The 22,777-nt window shown below is 36.4% G+C and overlaps 1 protein-coding gene across 4 annotated transcripts in view; it reads left to right on the forward strand.

Moving 5' to 3' along the window:
• The window catches only part of SLCO1A2 (solute carrier organic anion transporter family member 1A2), a 96,311-nt gene that overhangs the window by 56,339 nt on the left and 17,195 nt on the right, over positions 1-22,777 (forward strand). For 3 of the 4 annotated variants that reach the window (XM_054696403.1, XM_037514257.2, XM_037514258.2), the window contains 8 exons: positions 4,204-4,345; positions 8,515-8,647; positions 10,930-11,036; positions 13,175-13,321; positions 15,784-15,882; positions 16,435-16,653; positions 18,930-19,094; positions 20,393-20,588. In XM_054696403.1, the coding sequence (XP_054552378.1) occupies positions 4,204-4,345; positions 8,515-8,647; positions 10,930-11,036; positions 13,175-13,321; positions 15,784-15,882; positions 16,435-16,653; positions 18,930-19,094; positions 20,393-20,588 (1,208 nt within the window). The remainder of the gene's footprint in view (positions 1-4,203; positions 4,346-8,514; positions 8,648-10,929; positions 11,037-13,174; positions 13,322-15,783; positions 15,883-16,434; positions 16,654-18,929; positions 19,095-20,392; positions 20,589-22,777) is intronic. The other variant, XM_037514259.2, reaches the window with a different exon arrangement.

Consider the following 22,777-nt stretch of genomic DNA (forward strand, 5'->3'; position numbering starts at 1 on the left):
ATCTGAGTTAAACTACTTACTTATTGTGTGATATTGGACAAGTATTGACCCTCTTTGTGCTTCAGTTTTCTCCCCTGAAAGGGTAATAACAATAGTTCTATCTTACAGGATTCTTTTCTATTTACATACTTGGAACAATGACGGGGATATTGTGAACATTTAATAAATATTAACTATTGTTAAAAGTAGCACTGTGGAGAAAACAAGTCAGGTGTTACTTTTTAACAATTGGTCTTAAATCTAATTTTTGATTTCTTTGGAGTTTGGCATTTAGATGATCAAGATTAGATATTAGTCTGAGTGTTACACTATTACGAGCATAAGTTTATCTGGTAAAAGTGAGAGGCATTTGCTTAGTAATCAGGTTTTTCTGCTTCTCTGAAATAAGAAATATACTCTTTAACCAAAATGTTTTACAAAAGGGTCAAAGGAGTGTCCTCAACAAATTTACTCCCAAACTCTGGCACACTATTGTGAAAGAATGTTAGGACTAGCTTTATACATAGAGAGTATTTTGTACTAGACATGAGTCATACATAATAGGCATTGCTTTGCCTTTACTTTGTCAACAGAACCAGTTAGGAAGCCCATCTAGATTCACCCAGTCTCATTTCTTAAAACGCTAAAATAAAGTTGTTTCCCAGTTAGGATTAGTATTTTATTTTGTAAAGCATGTTTTTAATGTAAACCAATATGTTTAATTATAAAATTATGTGCAAAATTGTTTACTTGCAATGTATTCTACAAAGATTTATAGTGTGATGAAACAGTTTCTATAATATTTAAAAGGATAATATTAAATTACATTTAATATAAAGGATAAATATTTAATAAAAAAGATAGTTATAGTATCTTACCAGCCATGTAATAGTTGTGATTCATATTAAGCTTGATATTTAAACTTCTCAGGTCTTTTCCACATAAATTTCTGTTCAGATTTTCCCAAATAAATTGGTACAGATAGTGCTTGGTTTAAGTGATTTAATCCTATTATATTTCATCTTAAATTCAGCTTATTTTCAGTTCTGACCAGTTTTTCAAGATTTATTTATTTATTTATTTTTTTAATACCTTATTTCTTTTTTTTTTAAATATTTATTTATTTATTTATACAAGCACTGGGTACAGTCAGAAGCGCGGGAGGGTGAGAGAGTTCACCAGAGCCAGAGTGGGGAGCAGAGCAGGCAGAAGGACCGAAGTACACTGCTAAGGGGAGCAGCGGGCGGCAGGAGAGGTCTGCACACCATGTGGGACCCTCCGCCGGTGGCCAGGGAGCAGCCGGGGATCGAACCGGCGCTGCAGAGGCTGCGGGCAGCTTCGCAACCCAGTGCTCAACCGCTGTGCCACCGGGGAGGCCCTCAAGATTTTTTTTAAAAACTTAGTCTATCTATAATTAACTCAATTAACTTATACTGTGTGCCTAGCATATCCATGAGGCATTTAGCAGACACCAAAGATACAAAGGTGAATAAGACTGGCTCCTGACTTTGAACTGTACACAGTACAGTGAAAGAGGAAGTTATAAGCATCCAAACAGTTAAGTGTGATAAGAGCTGCTATGGAGGCAGGCACATAGCAGGGTAGGAAGGTGAATGAGAGATTAAGGCTACCTAGGAAGCAAAGAGAGAAGGAAGGCTCCACAACAGAAATGATAATAGAGTTGAGTTTTTAAAAAATGAGTATATATCAGGGCCTCCCTGGTGGCGCAAGGGGTTGAGTCTCAGCACTATGAAGCAATCCATAGTCACTGCAGCCACTGCAGCAAGAGTTTGATCCCTGGCCAGGGAGCTAACCCACATGGCACAGAACACGTCTCTTGTCTCACCTGCTGCTCCCCTTAGCAATGTATTTAAGCCAATCTGCCTGTTCTGTTTCCCACTCTGTCTCTGGTGAACACTCTCACCCTCCTTCACATGTGGCCTATACTTCAGCTCTTGTATGCATAAATAAATAAATCTTAAAAAAAATGAATATATATCAGATAAATAAGGGGAAGAAAAACATTATAAGTGGAGGAAATTGAGATGTAGAATGGCATGGTGAATTAAAGTAACCATAAGTAGAATATTATATCTCTGCATAAGTATCAGGAGATGAGATGGAGATATAGATGAGGCTCTGACTGCCATCCAAAAAGGTAGGGATTTTTATCCATGGCAGTAACTAAAAAGTTTTAGGAAGTGGAATCACATGTTAAGCATGCATTTTTAAAAATTCACTTGACAGATAATTAGTGATATTATAAATTCATTTGACAGATCATTAGTGGTGGTGGCAAGCAGAAGGGAAATTGAAGGTGGATAAGACAAGAGGCCACTGGAAAAAAAATGATTGTACTTGTCTAAGCTAAACTAGGTACACATTTGAGAGATTTCAGCATGTGGGTGGTAGCTGAAATCTTGGGAACAAGTAAGACTTCCTAGGGAGAGCTGGTGTAGTGAAAAGTGAAAAGCATACTTGATTAAAGCCTGGAGGGGTTGGCCAAAAAAAGAGAAGATTGAATAAAAGGTCTAGCAGGTAGGCAGATATATAGCTATGCATGTTGGGAGGGAATTTCAGGAAGAAAAGAGATTAATGGTGTCAAATGACTCAGATATCAAGTTCTCAGCTAAGGACTGAGAATTAGCTCTTGATTTTGGAAATCAGGGAGGTTTTTTTTTAATGACCTTTTATTTATGATAGTTTCAGGAGAGGCTAAACTGTAGCAGGTTAAAGATTGAGTCAAAGATTAAATTGCATATGCAATGAATCTAGATTATTCTTCCAAACAGCTTGATGGTAGCTGGAGTAACTACCCTCATGGGTGAATGAAGACTTTATATATAGGTTTACATGTAGCTATATTTTTGTAGATACACAGAATTATCTTAAATGTATTTAAAAATTAGCAGGAAGAAAGGCAGTAAAGAGTATTGGGAAGGGGGGGCAATAATTCATGGATCAGGATCTCAGAAACAGGAAGAATGGGAAAGGGATTTTATTAGACAGGAGAAGGTATACCTATCCTAAAGTGATAAAGGTAGAGATGGATTAAGTTTGAGATTATTTGTTGGTTATGAATTACACATGGCTGGTTTGGAGATGAGGAAACCAAAAAGACTGTGAAAATCTTAAAGGGAATGTACAGGGTGCAATATAAATTATGGGGTTGGTTCAAGATTGGGGCCATGAAGGGCTACGGTGGAGGACTAGGGTGTTTTGGTGGTGTGTGTGGTAACATATATCTAAGAGGTGTGACCCTGTACTCCTTAAGTCATATACAGTATTGTAAAGCAGTGTTTCCTTAATAACAAATGATACTATTTTAAAAAGAAGATTGTGTGTATAGAAGGTGGAGAGGTGAGGATTTCAGGGATTTGAGAATGTTGGCTAAGAGCAGCAGATCAAATGGTCTCCAGGGATGGAGGTGTCATCAGGAAAAATACTTACATAGGGTCAAGATAAAACTCCTATGGTCTAATATTGGAGACCCACCATTCAGGTTGGCATAAATTTACTTATCTAGACTTTGATGTTTTTGAAGAAATAATTAATCTACCCAATTAATTATACTACTACCCAGTATAAAATGCACCTTTTTCAAATCCCCTACTAAAATCAAAGTCTTTTTCTGTTAATGAAACTCAAGCTTTTAACTTTTCACATTTTCTTTAAAACCATACTAAGTTGTCCTTGGTATTTATTATGGGTCATGTCAAACATGACTCCTCTTTGGAACTATCTCAATACATAGGAAACATGAGTCAATAGATGGAATTTTATGGTATTCATATTTGTTTATCATAGCAAATACTGTTCAATTTTGAAATATTTTTGTAGTGGTCTATAATTAAAATAATGTTTTAAATAAATTAATGGTCATTGAACAGCAATCTAATATTGTAAATTTGCATATTACTTTAGATAAGAGAGACCTTAAGGGAATTTGCTACAGAAATAATGTCTCTGTAATGCTACATTCCTCTTTTTCAATATCAATAATCAATTAGTCCTACTCTGAATTTTCAAAGTGAGAACTTGATATGAAAGGCCAGAAGAACAGATCATAACAAAAGTTTCTCACAAGTTCAAGGATTATTTAAGTTTGAGTCAGTCTTGGAGAAGAGTTTATGTTGTCTTGTAGAAGATTTTTTGTTAACAGGTAGCAAATACACAATTTAAAAATAAAATTTTTATATGTTTTCTTATATTCTTTTCTCCTAGATGTTTCTGGTGGCAATAACATGTGCATATATAGCCAAAACACTATCTGGATCTTATATGAATTCCATGCTCACACAAATAGAAAGACAGTTCAACATCCCGACATCTTTAGTTGGATTTATAAATGGGAGCTTTGAGATTGGTAATGAATTATTTTTGTATTACTTCTTTTTATATTTTATTTTATCTGTGGACTAGATTGAATTTTATTCTTTTTATTTGTTGCTTTTTAGGCCACTTAATCTTTCTGAATAATATTCATTCTATTTCCCCCCTATTGTGTCTAGGAGGTTGAGAATTCTCCTTCCTAAGTAAAGAGGGAAGAAATTGCTTTCACTTGTCCCTGAATTTATATAAGAAACAGTCTCTAGGGAAAAATAAAGTTTATTCTTAGGCTGTGGTTTTTGTGGATGACTGGGAAGATGAGAGGACAGACAGTAACAATAAGGGAAAGAAAGATTTCTCCTGTGAACAAAGCTACATTGAAATATGCTATAATAATAGCTTTCATGTCCTTCAAGGTGAAAGCTGCTGTTAATATATTTAATCAATATCTGAAATACAAATCAGGTTTAGGAGAGGAAAAACTGAAGCAGGTGATGTGTGATCTTACCTCTTAGTGTTCAACTCCTTTAGATCTTTCTCTGACTACCATCTCTATGTGCTAAATCCTAGAATGGAATTAATGGAATTTAAAAAATGGAAATTTTTAATGGAATTAAAAAAAATTACATTTAAATAGTTCTTAGCTTACCATCTAATGGGGGACAGAGGTGCAAAATAATAAACAGTTTGGTGACATAGGTATATGCAAGGTATTATAGGAACACAGAGGAGGAGATGCAATCTCACTTAGTTAGGCTCTTGAAAGCCAACCAGATTTTATCCAGATGAAGAAATGGGGTTATATAAGTGTGAAGAGGATTCCAATTGATGAAGCATAGTTAACTTGTGTGGGGAACACCACCAGCCTACAATTACTGGCTGCCCATGGGGTAAGAAATGGACTATGCAGAGACTTGCATGCTGTTGTAGAACTTACCTTTTATCCTCGAGGATAAGGGAGAGTTACTCAGAGATTGATAGGGTTATTGATATTTCTTGTGCCAAGGACTTCTTTGGCAATCTCTAGCTACAGGAGCTCAGAATGCTTTTAATTGTATAAGATAAAAGCCATATGGGTACAAAGACAGTCAATTATATTGAAGTGAAATTATCAAAATATCAAAACATTTTGTGCATTTTAACACATTAAATAACACTATCTACACTAATTTGGAAGTGGTGATTACTGTCATTAGTAATTTGAGGTATCTTCAATGCCAAGTGCAAACATCTAACTTCTACTGGTGACAAATTAATGACAAAATTGGGAGTACTGTTAATAAATACTATAGTCTGTGCTTACTCTCACTATCATCGGAAATGCTAACATTTAGTTAAAAGCTAGTGAAAATAAAGATGCTGTTTTTTTTCTCACTCAAGTTCATGGAACCCCTGATCTCTATCATTGGACTCTGGAGTTTGTAGAATGCAGGATAAGAACTCCTGCTTCAAGCAAGGCTCATATTTTGCTTTTTAGACTGGCCACACTTGTAGTTGTGTTGAGGACTGGTTTGAAGATGTTCAAGTAGACTGGGGCAAACAGCATATCAGAAGGTCCATGCAAAAGTCCAAGCCCAGGCTCTCAGGACCTGAGTCAAGATCACTCTAGTAGGAATGGATGGAAGAACATGACCTAAGGAGTTAAGTTCCAGTAAATTTAGTGAAAAGTTGAATGTGGCAGGCATTAAAAAGGAAAGAGGGAGACCGCAGCTTTACAGCTGGACCAGGGAAGTAGACAGTGCTACTGAGGAGGAAGTGGGGAAGAGGAACACGAGTTTGGTGGTGGCTATGGGGACCATGAAGAGTGAGTTCTGTTTCTGTAGTAGGTGTCCATGCTGCAGATATTTGAATTTGAACTGTTGAATAGCAAGTAAATGGGTGCTTGTTAAAACTAGAAAAGAGATGCTGCAGTTCATGGCGAGGATATAGGGTGGGAAGTACAATATACAAAGAATGGATCCCTGAGGTGCACCAGTGTTTCAGGGACAGGTAAAAGAAAAGGAGCCTTTGAGAGTGTTAAGGGTAGGAATAGTCAGAGCATTAAGATGAGAAACAGGGAAGAAGGGCATGATGGATGTCAAAAGACAGACATTTTCAAAGGAAAGGAACTTGTCAGTGTATCACAAACATTAGAAATTCTAAAGAAGGATGGAAAACTGTTCTCTGGGTTTTATAATGTGGAGATAATTGATGATATCAGCTGAAGAGGAGATTTAGAAGCTAGAAAACAGTGAGAGGCCACTGCTTTCAGAAGAGAATGAGAGGGGGTGAGGAGGAATGTTCTTGACATTTAGAGAGAAAGTAGAGAATATCTGTAACTAAAAGGCAGTATAGAAGGGGACACACAATACATGAGAGAGATTTTAATTACTGGAGTAAATATCTTGAGAGAAGGAAGGGGAATGCCCGGGTGGTGTCCTAGACCTTGCATGGTCAGATGGGCCATGACCCTGAAAGATGGATGGCTAAGGCCATCTGGTGGGGAGCTCAGATACTTTCAAGTCAGATTCTCCTCAGCTTTTTGAGAAGTAGAAAAAATTGACTGCGGAAAGTGAGTGATAACAGGTAGTGTGAGGAGTGATGACCTGAGAGTGAAAGAGAAGTAATTTATAGATGTGCTCCAAGTATCCCTTTGCTTACCTTTCCTTGGTAATTCTTACCAGACAGTGCTTTCCATAGCCTTGACAAAAACTTATCTGTCCCTCCCAGCCCCCTCTCATGGTAGTTATTCTGGTAATAAGACAAGGCAATGGGAAAGATGAACTCGAGAAGTGAAATCTCCTTCGTTTCCCTTTCAAAACTGATGTGGATCTCCAGTAGCAGCTTGAGAACATACTGCCTTCAATATGGGTGGCTTTACCCAAATGCCCAAAAATAGATGACTGGATCAAGAAGATGTGGTACATATACACCATGGAATATTACTCAGCATTCAAAAAAGATAAACACATGCAATTTGCAGCAACATGGATGGCACTGGAAGGGATCATGCTCAGCGAAATAAGCCAGAAAGAAAAAGAAAAATACCGGATGGTCTCACTCATAACAGGAATCTAGAAAACTTAAATAAGGGACCAGGAAAATGAATAACTATAAGAAAGTGAAAATCAAAATCAACAAAAAACTATGAACCAGAGACACTTTTTGGGGGTTGGGGGGCGGAAGGGGAGGGATTGGGGTCAAAATGGGGGGTTGCAATTGTATGGGGAATATAAAAATAAAATTTATTATTAAAAAAATAAGAATCTAGCACTTAACTAGTGCTTGGCACACAAGCACAATAAATAATTGTTTAATGAAAAAAAAATATGGGTGGCTTTAACATGGGGATTTTAGAAACCTAGTGAGTCCAATGCAGCTGCCATGTCTACAGAGATGGAGCATTCCCCATATCAAATAATGGAGGGGTTGACAGGCCAAATGAGAGAAACAAATGGAAAAAAAGCCTTCAAAATACACACCTTAGAAAATTATTAGTGCCTTGAAGAAGAGTTTATGTTTATAAGAGTTCATCGCAGAGGCTTTTCTTATACATAGTAGGATCAGGGTAAATACTGATTATTGACTTAAAAAATGTGTGATTTGAGAACTTACTCATCTGCTTGGCGCTCTCAACCATGTATTCCAGATGCTCTTAGTTTACTTATGAGCCTGTGTGTCAGAACAGGATCTCTATAATTGGTTTCTTTACCCTATGTCTTGGGAATACATTTTTCCTTGAGTGATTTGTGCTTCAAATCCAGACTTACTTTTAAGGTGCAGTTTACTTCTAAATAAAAACAGTTCTTTGGCTTGGTTCAGTGGTTAAAACAAAGTTATACTTGAATCATGAGCTATAAAACATATTTATCTGGATTTGACTTTTGCTACTCTTTTCAAGCTTAGCAAAACATGACAACCTTCTATGGAGAAGGCATGGAGGGAGAGGACAGAGGGGACCTGCAGGCTGACACCTACCTTTGCATCCAATTCCCTAAGATCAGATAATGATATATGATAATGATATATACAGCCATTATATTTCCCAGAACCATGAACAGTCCCTTTCACAGGCTCTTCTTCTGCCCTCTAAATGCTGGTATTCTACAGTTCTGTTTATCTACTGACATCGTGAAAGAGAGCTCTCCTTCAGGGTCGTGTCTGAGGTTCTTAAGACTTCACTCATACTTACTGAAATATTCTGTTTGTATCTCATTTTTCCCCTAGGAAATCTTTTATTGATCATATTTGTGAGTTATTTTGGAACCAAACTGCACAGGCCTATCATGATTGGTGTTGGATGCATGGTCATGGGCCTAGGGTGTTTCTTGCAATCGCTGCCTCATTTCCTCATGAACAGGCAAGTATTCCAGTCTCTCATGATGTTTTATGTTCAAATTTCAGCTGCAGGAAATGAAGCTTGGAATTTCCTTTCTAAGAGCATGGAGCACTGTGCTGGGAGATTCAATGGGAAGATCGTGTTCCACAAGTCTGTGTGTGTTCTTGACTGTCTGGCTCCCACATACAGATTTGAGACACCTCTTTTGTAGAGTCGAGTCTTATATGAAGAGTCTTAAGACCTGGCAAAAATTTGGGATTACCCCTTTCTTGGGGCTATCGAGATACTTCTGATTATAATGATGTTCTTTTTAATTGTAGGTCACCAAGTGGTTGAATTTTATTTTAATTTTTTTACCAAAGTAATATGTATACAAAATTGTGAAGATGAAATTATATCAAAAGGCTTATAATGAAAAAGATCTGCCCCCTGCCCCTTAGATATAGCCCAGAGGCAGCCCCTTACAATTCTTTTAGCTCTTTTTTCCTGCTATTTGCTTCCATATTTCCAAGTAAATGCTTATTCTTTGCATTTTTGATACTTCTGTGTTTATGTAGTCATACTGACAAGCTCATATTCGGTATTTCCATATGTCTGTGAACACTGTTTTCCCTGATGCACCATAGGGTTATCTTTTTTAGTTTCCTTGGATTGAATAACTGCCACTTTTAAGTTTGATTTTCTTTTTCTCGCTAAATATTTGTTATCACATTCTCACCTGGTGGAGCAGTGTCTTCTCAATAGACTCTCACATACCAGAGGGTGTCATTTTTATCTTGGGGGCCCCTCTTCTGTCACCATTACTTCTCCATGTACAGTATGTACTGGGAACTGTTTAGACATGCTGTATCACTGCTTTGATGTTGTCCAGTTATCTTTGGGAATTTGCTTTGCCTCCTTCTCTCTTCACATATATGAGTCACAAATTTCATTGTTTCCCTCAAAGCATTTACTTAGGGTTGTATTTCTTTCATCTACTGATTCAGTGACCACTTGCTTATCTGCTTTCTCATTTTCAAAATCTCATCAAACTCTCATCTAGTCAAATCTTTCATTCTCTTTATCCTTGTGACATGATACATTTTCCTTTTCATTTCAAAATCCACTTACTGTCATTTTGTTCATGTTTTGGGGATGAGTGGACTTCAAATGAGTTACTAGGTTTTAATGGGTAAGTTGAATGAAAGGATAACTCATCTTCTGAGGCATCTCTGAAGGAATTTGAAGTTTCCAGATAAAGTGTTTTCACCGTCCCTTTACATCCTTTTACCCTATCCAAGACAACATTAAGTAGCATTTAGTTTTTATTTACATTTTTATCCCCTCTACCCTCTGAAATGTGTTATTTCTTTGTCTGAGGCTGGCATGTTTCATAGAATCAATGGGCATGAAGACAGAAGCTTTGCCTGTGGTTCACAGTCAAACTCCCTGGGCATGACTGAGCAATTGTTCTAAGGTTAATCTATTGCTATTTTGACCCTTTTTAATATGCTACATAGCGTAGCAATTAGGATTACTAGTGACATCCAAGCATAATACTCCTTGGAACGCAGAAGGACAAGTTTTCTTTGGCTTTCTCTTATCTAAGAGAAATATAGAAAACATCCAACATAATTTCTAAGAAACAGAGACGCAATTGGACATATTTTCCTCCATAATTATAGTGTGTCATTTACTTTCTGAGGAAGGGCAGGTGCCTAAGGTAAATGGTCCCAGTCTTTGTTCTTATGAGAACAGAAAAATTCACTACATTGTGTTGTTATAGTATTTTAGATTCCCTTCAGGTCACTCTTTATGATGGCAAATGGTTTGTTTTTCTTAGGAGTTAACATACACAAGAAAGTATTATTGTTTTGATTCTCGGAAAGTGGGAGTATATTTCTTATAAGCAAACCTCAGAGAATCTGAAATTGGAGACTTCTCTTGTGTTTTTTCCCCAAAGCTTTTATCTTATTAATTATGCTTTATTGAGTCTATTATTTCCCTTAGTTTCAGTTCCTTATCTACAGTTCCTTATCATTATTTCCAGGAAATAATCACCTAAAAACCACAGAAAGCTGACATTAGCTCATCCAAAAGGTAGACCATCCACATGCACAGAATTGAAAACTAGCTGTAAAGGTAGTGCACATTTACAGTGAGTGGCAAGTTCTTTTTGATGGTTTTAATTTATGATGATTACATTGTCTAGAAGAAAAGACATTGTCTTTACTGGATCTGGACGTTGGGTCTTTCTTTGTACAGTGCTTATGTTGTCCTTCTTGGCTCCTTAACAAAAACATGTTTTCCCTGTGTTCATACAGATATGAATATGAATCAACAGTTTCAGTTTCAGGAAATTTGTCCTCAAATAATTTCTTGTGTATGGAAAACGACACCCAGATTTTCAGACCAACAGAAGAACCATCAGGTTGTCTACCTCACTTTATTGCTTTCTGTTCAGTGACTCTGTAACTGGACATTTTCTGCTGAGGGTTTTGAATGAGTTATTGGTTTGGTAAGGTAAATGAACACAAAAACTTTTTTTTCAGGGATTTTGGAGGGGATCATGGAGGGGAATAGAATTGGCTAATAATAGAAAATGCTCTCTCTCTTATAGTTGGATATAAGTATTAAGAATGCCTGTCTATTTTTTCAAATGGTTATTTAATAAGTCAAAGACATCTATCCAAAGATCACTGTAGAGTTAACTATATGAAGGAAACATCTTAGAAGGATGGATTTCTACTATTAGCTTGGGCTATACAATTATGTAAATAGGAAATAGAAATAGTAACAAACTCCAAGAGGTGTGTGCTATCTCACTGATCTTCTATAGCAGAGAAAGCAGGCACGTATGCTATCATTCTGATTTACTCAATTTTCTTTCTTCCCAAGTAGGAATTTGTCTTTTTGTGCCTTTCTCCTTTTATCAGAGGTACTACTTTACATTTCAATGAAATAATAGTGTTGCTGCTCCTTCTTATGTTCCAAACACATCTGTGACCCTTCATATGCTAAGGGACCCAGAATATCTTCTGGTGATACTTAGTCCTGAGATGACCCAGATGGCTTACGTCAGACTGGAACTTCTCTTTTTGTGAAGGGGACATTTTTATGCTGGATTCACTAGAAGTTATAGTTTCTCCGGGATAAAAATTCCACTGCCATTATGCAATCAGAAGGAACCAAAAGACTTTCAAGGAGTATAAAAATAGCTGTTTCAGAAACTCTAAGCCAAGGGAACACCCTGGGGAGGAGACAAAGGAAAACATTATCAACAATGGCCTGTGTTCTGTCTGTGATCTGTGAGGTGACTTTTGCCAAAGAGTGACTCAGGTCCTATTTCCTATTTTTCATTAAAAAAATCTGCACTGTAATAGATCAAAATCTTCCCACTGTGGAATTGCTGCGGAAAGTGTATTAATTCTTTGATCATCTGATATTTCCAATTTTGCTCTAGAGTAAGCCTAGAGTTTGCCTGAGAGGTCTAGACATAAGTCACTGTGCTCACCATGGGAAAAAAAAAAATCCCCAGAAAAAAAAAAATCAATACCCAGAAATGGAGTCTATGACTTTCTGGACTGGGAATGGCTGAGAGACAAACCTCAGAAGAAATGTCCAGACCTGTCTCTGCTCAGCACCTTTATACCTGTGCGTGGTACCTGGCCAGGTAATAGAAAATAAGGACAAGTTGTCATTCACTTTTCTGAACATATGACTTCCACCAAGTGTCTTCTTGGCTTGACAGCTATTTTATCTTAGAAAGGAAGTGACAAAGAGGTAGATTAAAGTCTTCATACATCTGCCATTTTCCTCCCCTTCTACTTTGGCCTAGTTTTTGTTATTTTACTTTGTAGCTACTGTTTCAAGGATTGGGAAGGCTTTATTTATTAAAAGTTATTTGGTGTTTAGAGTCTATAGTTGACTCTATAGAGAAAATGAGATAACTACCCAGGTAAATATTTTCAGTTTCTATAAAGTAATTAGAACTGTAGAGAATTTAAAATTCAGTAAGACTTGGATTTAACTATATATATATATAATTATATATATATTTATATATATATGTATATATATCTCCCTATGAGTACTGTTATACATATGGTAAGGTAAATGAACAGAAAAACTTTTTTTTTCAGGGATTTTGGAGGGGATCATGGAGGGGAATAGAATTGGCTAGTAATAGAGAATGTTCTCTCTCTTATAATTGCATATATGTATTAAGACTGCCTATCTATTTTTTAAATGGTTATTTAATAAGTGAAAGATATCCACCCAAAGATCTATCCAAAGATGAGTACTGTTATACATATGTATACATTTTATACATATGAGCAGGGATGGGCTCCAGCTTACTTCATATACTTAACTAGATCTCAGTACTTTGTCAGAAAATGCAAAAGGGAGGACCTGATAATTCACTGTTGGCTTACTAATAAAAATCATGGATGGGGTTTCTTGGGCATATATGAACTGTAAATTGCTTACCAAAAATTTAGGGTTAAATGCTACTCACTTTTTACTCCCAAGATATTAATGCAATGTCATTTTCTTCTCTTAACGCAGAGTGTGTGAAGGAAGTTAAATCATTAATGTGGGTATACGTACTGGTAGGAAATATTATACGTGGAATTGGTGAAACTCCCATCATGCCTTTGGGTCTGTCCTACATAGAAGATTTTGCCAAATCAGAGAACTCTCCTTTATATATTGGTGAGTTTGAAAAACTGCTGTAGCCCAATTTTAGGCCAGCAGGCACCCTGAGGATGGGTAGCAAATGTTTATTTGGATTCAGTGATTTTCGGAATGATGAACAGAGTGCCTGGCACAGTTGACCACCAGTAAAAATGTGTTAAATGGAAGAATTACATGCTAACTCCAAGTAACTGATTTTGCTAAATCTGCATTTTGCTGTTAGAAATAGTATGAATCTCATGTCTTGAGTTCTTTTTGCTTGGATTGTTCAATTGGTTATAAAATCATAACTTTGAGTAGAGGGACATTTTGCTAGTAGACATATATTTTTTTTAAAATCAGAGAAGTCAAAGGCAAGAAGAGATAGGAACAGAACTGCACATTATCAAAACATATTAAAATATTTTATCATTGCCTCCAGTAACTTTTGGCAATTTTTGATGATTCACTGGTTTTGCAATCTTTTTCAGTGTTTCTCTGATGCTTTGAATCCCTTTACATGTTTATACTGAAAGAATAAAAATCCTCACCCATAGTAAATTAACAAATACCTTGTTATTATATGCTTTTATTTAGCCAATGAATACTAAGGGGTATAATGCATAGAAATAACTGTGACAACTTTCTGTATCAAGATGAATAAGACATAGTATATATGAGGCTTGTATAAAAGTCATTACACGATTATAAATCTGTAAAATTTGGTAAATGTATGGTATAATTAAATAACTATAAATCAATTACTATGCACCAGGAAAACAGTTCCCATATATGAGTCCAGAGTTTGGTGGAGAATACAAAATTTCAATATAAAGTTCAAGAATCATCTATACAGAGACATTAAGTGAAATCAAGAGGGAGAAATGAGGTTGCCATGATAATATAGACAGTGAGAGGCTGGAGGGTAAAATACTCAGAAACACTTTACTTAGTGAGGAGAGGAAGAAGAAAGCCAAAGGAAGATTCATGGGTGACAACTGCCCAGCAATGTCAAATAACCATGAGAGTTAGGAGGATAAATACTAGAAAAAGACAATGGATAAGTGGCAAAGAGATTGCTGTGCTACTTGAGTGTATTTCCAATTGAATGTGAAAGAATCTGAGTAGAGTTAATGGGGTCAGGGGGAGAAACAGAGGCTGGGCACAGTAAAAGGAAAGAGAGTAAGGTGGATTTGAAATACAGAAATCAGCGGATGAGGGAGGTTGAACAAGCACAAGAAAGGGAGTATTTGGTTAAGCAAGGGTTCACAGAAGACAGAAAAGGCTGGTGCCAAGAAGTCAGGGGAGTACACGGGGGCAGGGAAGGGGGTGTTGGGGCTGGGACTGTACAACTGTAGACAAGGCAAAGACAACAGGTGTGGACATATTTTGAAGAGGAAGAAAGCCTTCTGAAGAAGCTCATGTCTGAGCTCATTATCTAATCCGAATGATAGAAAAAGCATGAGATTGTTGTTAATAAAGTTTCTAATCAGTAAGAACTTGAGAGGACAGATGGGAATGGAAGATAAGAATGTGGTGAATCATGACAAAAGTGAAGAGAATTATCAGTGATACTGAAGACACAGCCAGAGGAACTTTCAAGTCAGAGATCTGGGGATGACGTTTTTCTGGGGAATATGTCACAAGAAATTCATCTTAACATGGCATGGCTTTAGAATTCCTCTAAAAATACGATCATTTTCAGAAACATCAGAACAGTTGTACTCTGTAGCATGGTATTGTTGATAGCACACCCTGGCCTACACAGCTAGAATGAATCTACACCTGTGCTCCCACATAAATAGAAAATTTGCAGGCCTAGAGAAAGTGGCTTTCAATTACGAGGCTCAACATCTATAGAAACAATCTTGTTACTTAGATGTACATCAAGTCTCTTTTTTTTTTTTTTAAGAACAGTTGTACTCTGTAGCATGGTATTGTTGATAGCACACCCTGGCCTACACAGCTAGAATGAATCTACACCTGTGCTCCCACATAAATAGAAAATTTGCAGGCCTAGAGAAAGTGGCTTTCAATTACGAGGCTCAACATCTATAGAAACAATCTTGTTACTTAGATGTACATCAAGTCTCTTTTTTTTTTTAAGATTTATTTATTTTTATATAAGAACTGGAGTACAGGCCAGAAGCATGGGAGGGTGAGAGGATTCACCAGAGACAGAGTGGGGAGCAGAACAGGCAGACAGACTGAAATACACTGCTGAGGGGAGCATCGGGCAAGACAGGAGAGGTCTGCCTTGCAATGTAGGTTTCTCTCTGGCCAGCTGGGAATTGAACCCCGGCTGCAGAGGCTGTGAACAGCTTCATAGCACTGCACTCAACCCACTGCACCACCAGGGAGGTCCCAGCAAGTTTCTTAGAAACTAAGTATCTAAGGAAAAAATAAAGCCAAAACAATTCAATCTTTGGGTTCCTCATGGAACTAGGGCTCTTTTTTGTGGGTTATGTGTATTATAACGTGGTATTTTCCTTTATTTTTAGGGTTTATAGAAACAGGAGCTATCATAGGTCCATTGATTGGACTTCTGTTAGCGTCATTCTGTGCAAATGTTTATGTTGACACTGGATCTGTGAGTACAGGTAATCCAACAGAATCTAATATTCCAATGTCTAGAGTTCACAGGTATCTTCGGGCAAGTTTGCACAGTTAATCATTGCCTTACCTGACCCTCACTTAGATAGAGCATATCCACTTTCCAGGTGAGCAAACTGAAGTGGAGGAGTCTAAATAATTTTTCAAGTATTTCAAATCAGTGAACAGGAGAGCAAGCGAAAATGCTTATCTCCTGACTCAAAATCCAGTGCTTTCTACTACATGACATCATATATTTCTTGTTTTCAAAAGATTTGAGCACATAGATTTGCATTTCTTTTAACCAAGCAACCACTTCTGAGTAGTTAGAGCTATTTAGTAAGAACCTATTTCCAAATGCCTGTGATGACAAAGCAGATAGTCTAACCACTTTATTGCTACAATCTTGTGATAATAAGTATTGTCACATTTTATGAATTTCTAAATTTTATACATGTTTTCTATTTGGATAGGACCTGAGAATTATAGCTTTAATAATTTTCTAGTTCCTAAGGACAGAATGACCTTGGCTAATTAAAAATGTGTGCATTTCTTTACAGATGAACTGACCATAACTCCCACTGATAGTCGCTGGGTCGGTGCATGGTGGTTTGGCTTTCTGATCTGCGCAGGAGTGAATGTGCTCACTTCTATTCCATTTTTCTTTTTGCCCAAAACGCTGCCGAAGGAAGGGCTACAGAATAATGCAGAGATCATTAAAAATGACAAAGAGGAGAAACAAAGAGAGGTCAAGAAGGAAAAGGATGGACTTACTAAAGGCAAATATAAACATTTTAAATTCTACACAACTTACTTTTTGTTTTATATTGATGTGTCTGTATTGTAGCCTGACTCTATGTTAAAATGTATTAAGACAATTTGTCAATAATAGTCAGTATTCAATAATATCTAACTAGTCTGATTTTTTTCTGGGCTACTACTTGGAAATATCTAATTTACAAGTTGCATTATCTCAGATTGCCATTTACATAAATGTTTAAATCAATCCGGGCATTTAATAAATTTATTCATTATTTTTTATTTTTTCCAATAAAAAACCCTGTTTTATGCAGGATATAGGCTGAAAAAAAAAAAAAAAAGAAATTCAGACTAAGAATGAAAGGAGAGAAAAAAAAGTACACTTATTGAAATAAGTATCTAGTTCTGCAACCAAAAATGTAAGTTTAGCTGTGAGTTTCCTGGGAGTTAAAGTGGAAGAGAGAAATATAATTGTCATATAATTCCCTATATTTGATAGACTAATGGCCACTCTTACAGAGAAACTGTTGCCTAAGTAGCAAATTGGAAAAAGAGACAGTTTTCATAAGATGCATGATACAGGAGTATTCAACCACAGGTGATTTTCTAGCAAACACAGGAGCTTATTTCATATAACAGTTTCCTTTGTAAGTCCTCAATGAAAGTTCAAAGCATAATTTATAGAAGGGATTTCTATGGCAAATAAGCTAAGGTAATCTAGGTATTTAATATTTAAGAAAACTGATTCCCAAACTTAATCATACATTGGAATCACCTAGGAAATTTTAAAAATTACTGATGCCTGGAAATTCTGTGGTATTGCCAGGTCTCAGTTAGTATGACTGAAGGTAGGAATGGCTTAGTTTATCTGAAAATGGGGATAATAATAATAATAATAATACTTATTATAGAGTGGTAAAAGGGTAAAAGTAGTTATACACACATTATTATTATTACTGCTAGTATTAGTGTTATTACTATGTTACTATCACCCGTGAATTATACCAATTTGCACAGAATTTTTGTCAACAATTGAAAATTCACCTAAACCACAATTTAAGATAATACTTTTTGGATCATTAGGGGTCAGTAAAAGATCTTGTAAATCTCCGTCATCATGATTATAATAAATAACTCTTCTCTAAGGACTTTATAGACTGATAGATTTCAAAATAGAATATTGTTTGTGTACCACAAGATCAATTTTCAATACTAGGAAACAGGTTAGCTGAGTGTAATACCTACAGAAAAGACACTGGAACTACAGGGACTCACCTATTACCACAGGGATATCGACAAACATGGATGATTTACAAACCTCCAGTGAACTCTGAATACAACTCTCTGTCCCCTGCCATATTCTCTATTCATACATGCGAATTCTACAAATATAACTCACCTCTTTGCATTAGGCTATGCTTCTTCCTCTTCCAGTTTACTTGTTACTTGTTCCAGAATGGATTTTGGAAAGTTAATTAAGCAAACCAGGATAATACACCATCACAAATCTTAGTTCTCTTATAGAGAACATGAAAATAAGAAAAAAAGAAAGTAAAAATGAGAATTTAACCTCAAGTGGAGGCAGCATTACCCAGAACACCTGTAGAGATGAGCTAAGAATTTGACTCAGAACTTTGTTCAGAGAGTCAGGGAAAAGTTTTGGTTACATAGTTGACAAATAAATCAGGATTTCAAGGAGTGAGTCTGGACCTGGGTGTTTTCAAAGATCACCAGGTCATTTTAATATACATCCTATTGGCAGCCACCCAAACTTGTTCTAAAAAAGAAAAAAAATTACCTGATACTAAAGAAAATTTATATTCCATGAGTTCCTATATACATCTTCATTTTAAATGTCCAGAGTAATAATATCAACATTTGAACATAGTTTTGTCAAATAGATTTCCTTCCAGAGTTTAGAGAACAGAACAGCATTTTTTCTTTCAGGTGATCCCTAGAGAAGACAGATGATATTCATAGAAGGGAAAGAGAAAGATAAAAAGGAAATGATGTGAACCCAGACTATATTTTGGTCATGTTATACTTTTTCTTTAATACACACTGGTAACATAGTGAAGATAAAACCACTGTGCCCAGCTCCCTGCCCTATCAGCTGTAAGTCGCGTCACTGACTGGCAGAAGCTACCAAAGCAAAGCTCTAACATGAGCTTTCGAGAAATAAAGAGAATTAACATAGTATATGATGAAACAGAGACACATAATATGGATCTGAGGTTGATGTTTCAGAAAGTTAACAAGGTGCAGAGGTAGTTTGACAAGTATTCTTCCATTTCAGATTTTTTCCCATTCATGAAAAGCCTGTTATGCAACCCAATTTACATGCTTTTCATACTGATAAGTGTCCTCCAGTTCAATGCATTTGTTAATATGATCTCCTTCATGCCTAAATATCTGGAACAGCAGTATGGGAAATCTGCTTCGGATGCTATCTTCCTAATTGGTATGTTTGTTTTTGTTTATGTTAGTAGTCCCCTTTCCTTCTGTGAAATGCTCAACAGTGTGATGGGTTTAAGAAACACCTGAACTGAAATATGTTAGCATACTTCTGTGTCTGGTACATTTTTCCTTCTTTCTCCAGGAAAATAAAGAAATGGTCAGAAAGGGAAGAAGCCAAGGAACTCTGGCTTTCTTCCTTCTTCTCTCTCTCCAGCTAGAATGCAAATATGAAATATTTGTAGGAGGCACAAACTAGATATGATTTGCAGATGGGCAACCCATTAATTTAAAAAGGAGGACAGAGTTCACTCATTAGGAGTCTCTGTGTTATTCCCAGATTTTACCTTTTTGTCTCTAATTTATAAACCCACATTCTTCCTAATTTGGTTCTTTGGTCCCTTGGTGGTGTGAAGTGTCTCTGCAGCCCCATAGTTCTGTGAACACACTACCCCCTGTCTGGGGATTTTTTTTTCTTTTAAGATTTATTTTTATTTATTTATGCATATAAGAACTGGGGTGTAGTCAGAGGTGTGGGGGATGAGATGATTCACCAGAGACAGAGTGGAAAGCAGATCAGGTGGATCTACTGAAATATATGCTGAGGGGAGCAGTGGGCGAGACAGGAAAGGTCTGCTGCACCATGTGGGTTAGCTCCCTGGACGGGGATTGAACTCATGCAGCAGTGGCTAGCTAGAGCTAGATAGCACTGAGACTTTCACCCCTCTGCCACCAGGAAGGCCCCCTTTATCCCCCTTTGCCTTATTATTTTGAAAGTAAATTCCCAGACTACCTGCATCCATATCAGCTAGAGTGTTTGCTAAATTTTCAGGTATCTGGGCCCCAACTCAAAAAGACTAAATCAGACTCTCTATGGGACTCTGGAAGGGATTTTTTAACAAGTTCCTTCATGAATGTGCTTCAGTGAGCAGACCCTGGCATTGTAAGAACACATCATAGGGCTGTCTTTCCCTTTTCCTTTTTTTTTTTTTTTTTTGCTATTTGGGGGAAGGATAGCGGGAGGGAGAATGCTGGTCACTAGCACCAAGACATGAAATGTAAATACACTTGACTATCACAGGTTCAGCAAAGTAACCCTTCTAAAGTACTTGTGCACCAAGTCAAATTCTTAACAAAGAAGTAGGACTAAACAACTGCAAAATCATGTAAATCCTCTATATACACACATATGTAATATATATGTATAATCCCACCCCAAAGAATGGGGTAAGTGCTTTGACTTGTCACACCTACTGGGATCTTAGGAATCACACTTTGTAAATAATATTTTACTTGCATTTATAGGTATTTATAACTTACCTCCAATATGCATTGGATATATAGTTGGTGGCTTAATTATGAAGAAGTTCAAGATTACTGTCAAACAAGCTGCTCACATAGGATGCTGGTTTTCTTTAATTGAGTATCTTCTGTATTTTTTAAGTTTTCTCATGGTTTGTGAAAATTCTTCAGTTGCTGGCATAACCACGTCTTATGAAGGGTATGTTGTTTTAATTTCTTTCTGCAATTAAAAATCTGTTTTCTCCAATGGTTATCCATGATCAGTTCATTTGCTAGTAGGAGTTAGTGGCAGTAATTTATGGTCTTTCTCCATCATTTCTCCATCTGTCAGTCATAACCCAATCCATCCAAACTCTAGGCTTATGAAAATGGTTGAGGATATATATCACAGTGCTAGTGAGTTTATGATTGTGCACATATATATATGTATGTATGTATGTATGTATGAATAGGTGATATGAGTTTTTAAATTCATTTGGACAGTTAAAATGAAATGAAGGGCATCTTAAATTGTTGCCCTTAAAATTATCAAGAGTATTTGACTGAAATAATTTTAGATATAAAACCACAAAATAATTTTGCATACATTTATCTGATTTAAGTCTTGCAAACTCCATTAAGATTAGGTCTTCATTTTTGAGTTCTGATAATATCTGGGAAAGTACTTTGTATACAGTTAGGCACTGATTTAATGCTTGTTTATTGGTTATTTGCTTCTCTGAGATAAATCATTGAAAAAGTAGCTACAGAAGCAGATTTTTTTTTTTTTAATTACTTTTTTTTTTTTACAGTTTTTTTTTTTTTTTAAATATTAAATTTTATTTTTATAGTCCCCCATACAATTGCAAACGCCCCATTCTGACCCCAATCCTTCCCCTCCCGCCCCCACCCCCCAAAAAGTGTCTCTGGTTCATAGTTTTTTGTTGATTTTGATTTTCACTTTCTTATATTCATTTTCCTGGTCCCTTATTTAAGTTTTCTAGATTCCTGCTATGAGTGAGACCATTCGGTATTTTTCTTTTTCTTTTTGGCTTATTTCGCTGAGCATGATCCCTTCCAGTGCCATCCATGTTGCTGCAAATTGCATGTGTTTATCTTTTTTGAATGCTGAGTAATATTCCATGGTATATATGTACCACATCTTCTTGATCCAGTCATCTATTTTTGGGCATTTGGGTTGTTTCCAAAGCTTAGCTATTGTAAACAGTGCTGCTATAAACATAGGAGTGCAGGTGCTCTTTGGAATTGATGTTTCTGTGTCCTTTGGGTAAATACCTAGGAGTGGAATTGCTGGATCATATGGAAGCCCTATGTTTAGTAGGTCCAGAAATCTCCACACAGCTCTCCATAGTGGTTGGACCAGTTTGCACTCCCACCAACAGTGCACAAGAGTTCCTTTTTCTCCACATCCTCGCCAACATTTGTTGTTGCTAGTTTTTTAATATGTGCCATTCTCACTGGTGTGAGATGGTATCTCATGGTAGTTTTGATTTGCATTTCCCTGATTACAAGTGATGTTGAACATTTTTTCATATGTCTGTTGGCCATTTGCATTTCCTCTTCAGAGAAGTTTCTTTTTAGCTCTTCTGCCCATTTTTTGACTGGATTATTTTCTTTGTTGTTGCTGAGTCTCATCAGCTCTTTGCAGATTTTTGTGATCAGTCCTTTATCATTAGTGTTGGGTGCAAAAATGTTCTCCCAGTTGGTGGGGTTTCTCTTTGTTTTTGTTATTGTCTCTTTTGCTGTGCAGAAGCTCTTTAATTTGATGTAGTCCCAGCTGTTTATCTTTCTCTTCACTATCACTGCTTTGGGTGATGTGTCTGTAAAGATGTCTTTGATGTGCAAATCCCGTAGTGTTTCGCCTATATTTCCTTCTATGTATTTTATGGTTTCAGGTCTTATGTCTAGTTCTTTAATCCATTTTGAGTTGATTTTTGTGTATGGTGTGAGGTAGTGGTCAAGCTTCATTCTTTTGCATGTAGCGACCCAGTTTTCCCAGCACCATTTATTGAACAAACTTTCTTTGCTCCAATGCATAGTCTTTGCTCCTTTGTCAAAGATTAGTTGACCATAAATCTGTGGGTTTATTTCTGGATTTTCTATTCGATTCCATTGGTCTGTATGTCTGTTCTTGTTCCAATACCATGCAGTTTTGATGATTATGGCTTTGTAGTAGAGTTTGAAGTCTGGGAGTGTGATGCCTCCATTTCCTTCTTTTTTTTTCAGTAGAGCTTTGGCTATTCGGGGTTTTTGGTGATTCCATATGAATTTCATCAATAATTGTTCTATTTCTTTGAAGAATGCCATTGAGATTTTGATTGGAATAGCATTGAATCTATATATTGCTTTTGGTAGGATGGCCATTTTAATAATGTTTATTCTTCCAAT

Source organism: Talpa occidentalis, unplaced genomic scaffold (assembly GCF_014898055.3).
Source record: "Talpa occidentalis isolate TD23 unplaced genomic scaffold, MPIMG_talOcc4v2.1 talOcc4.16, whole genome shotgun sequence".
NCBI lineage: Eukaryota > Metazoa > Chordata > Mammalia > Eulipotyphla > Talpidae > Talpa > Talpa occidentalis.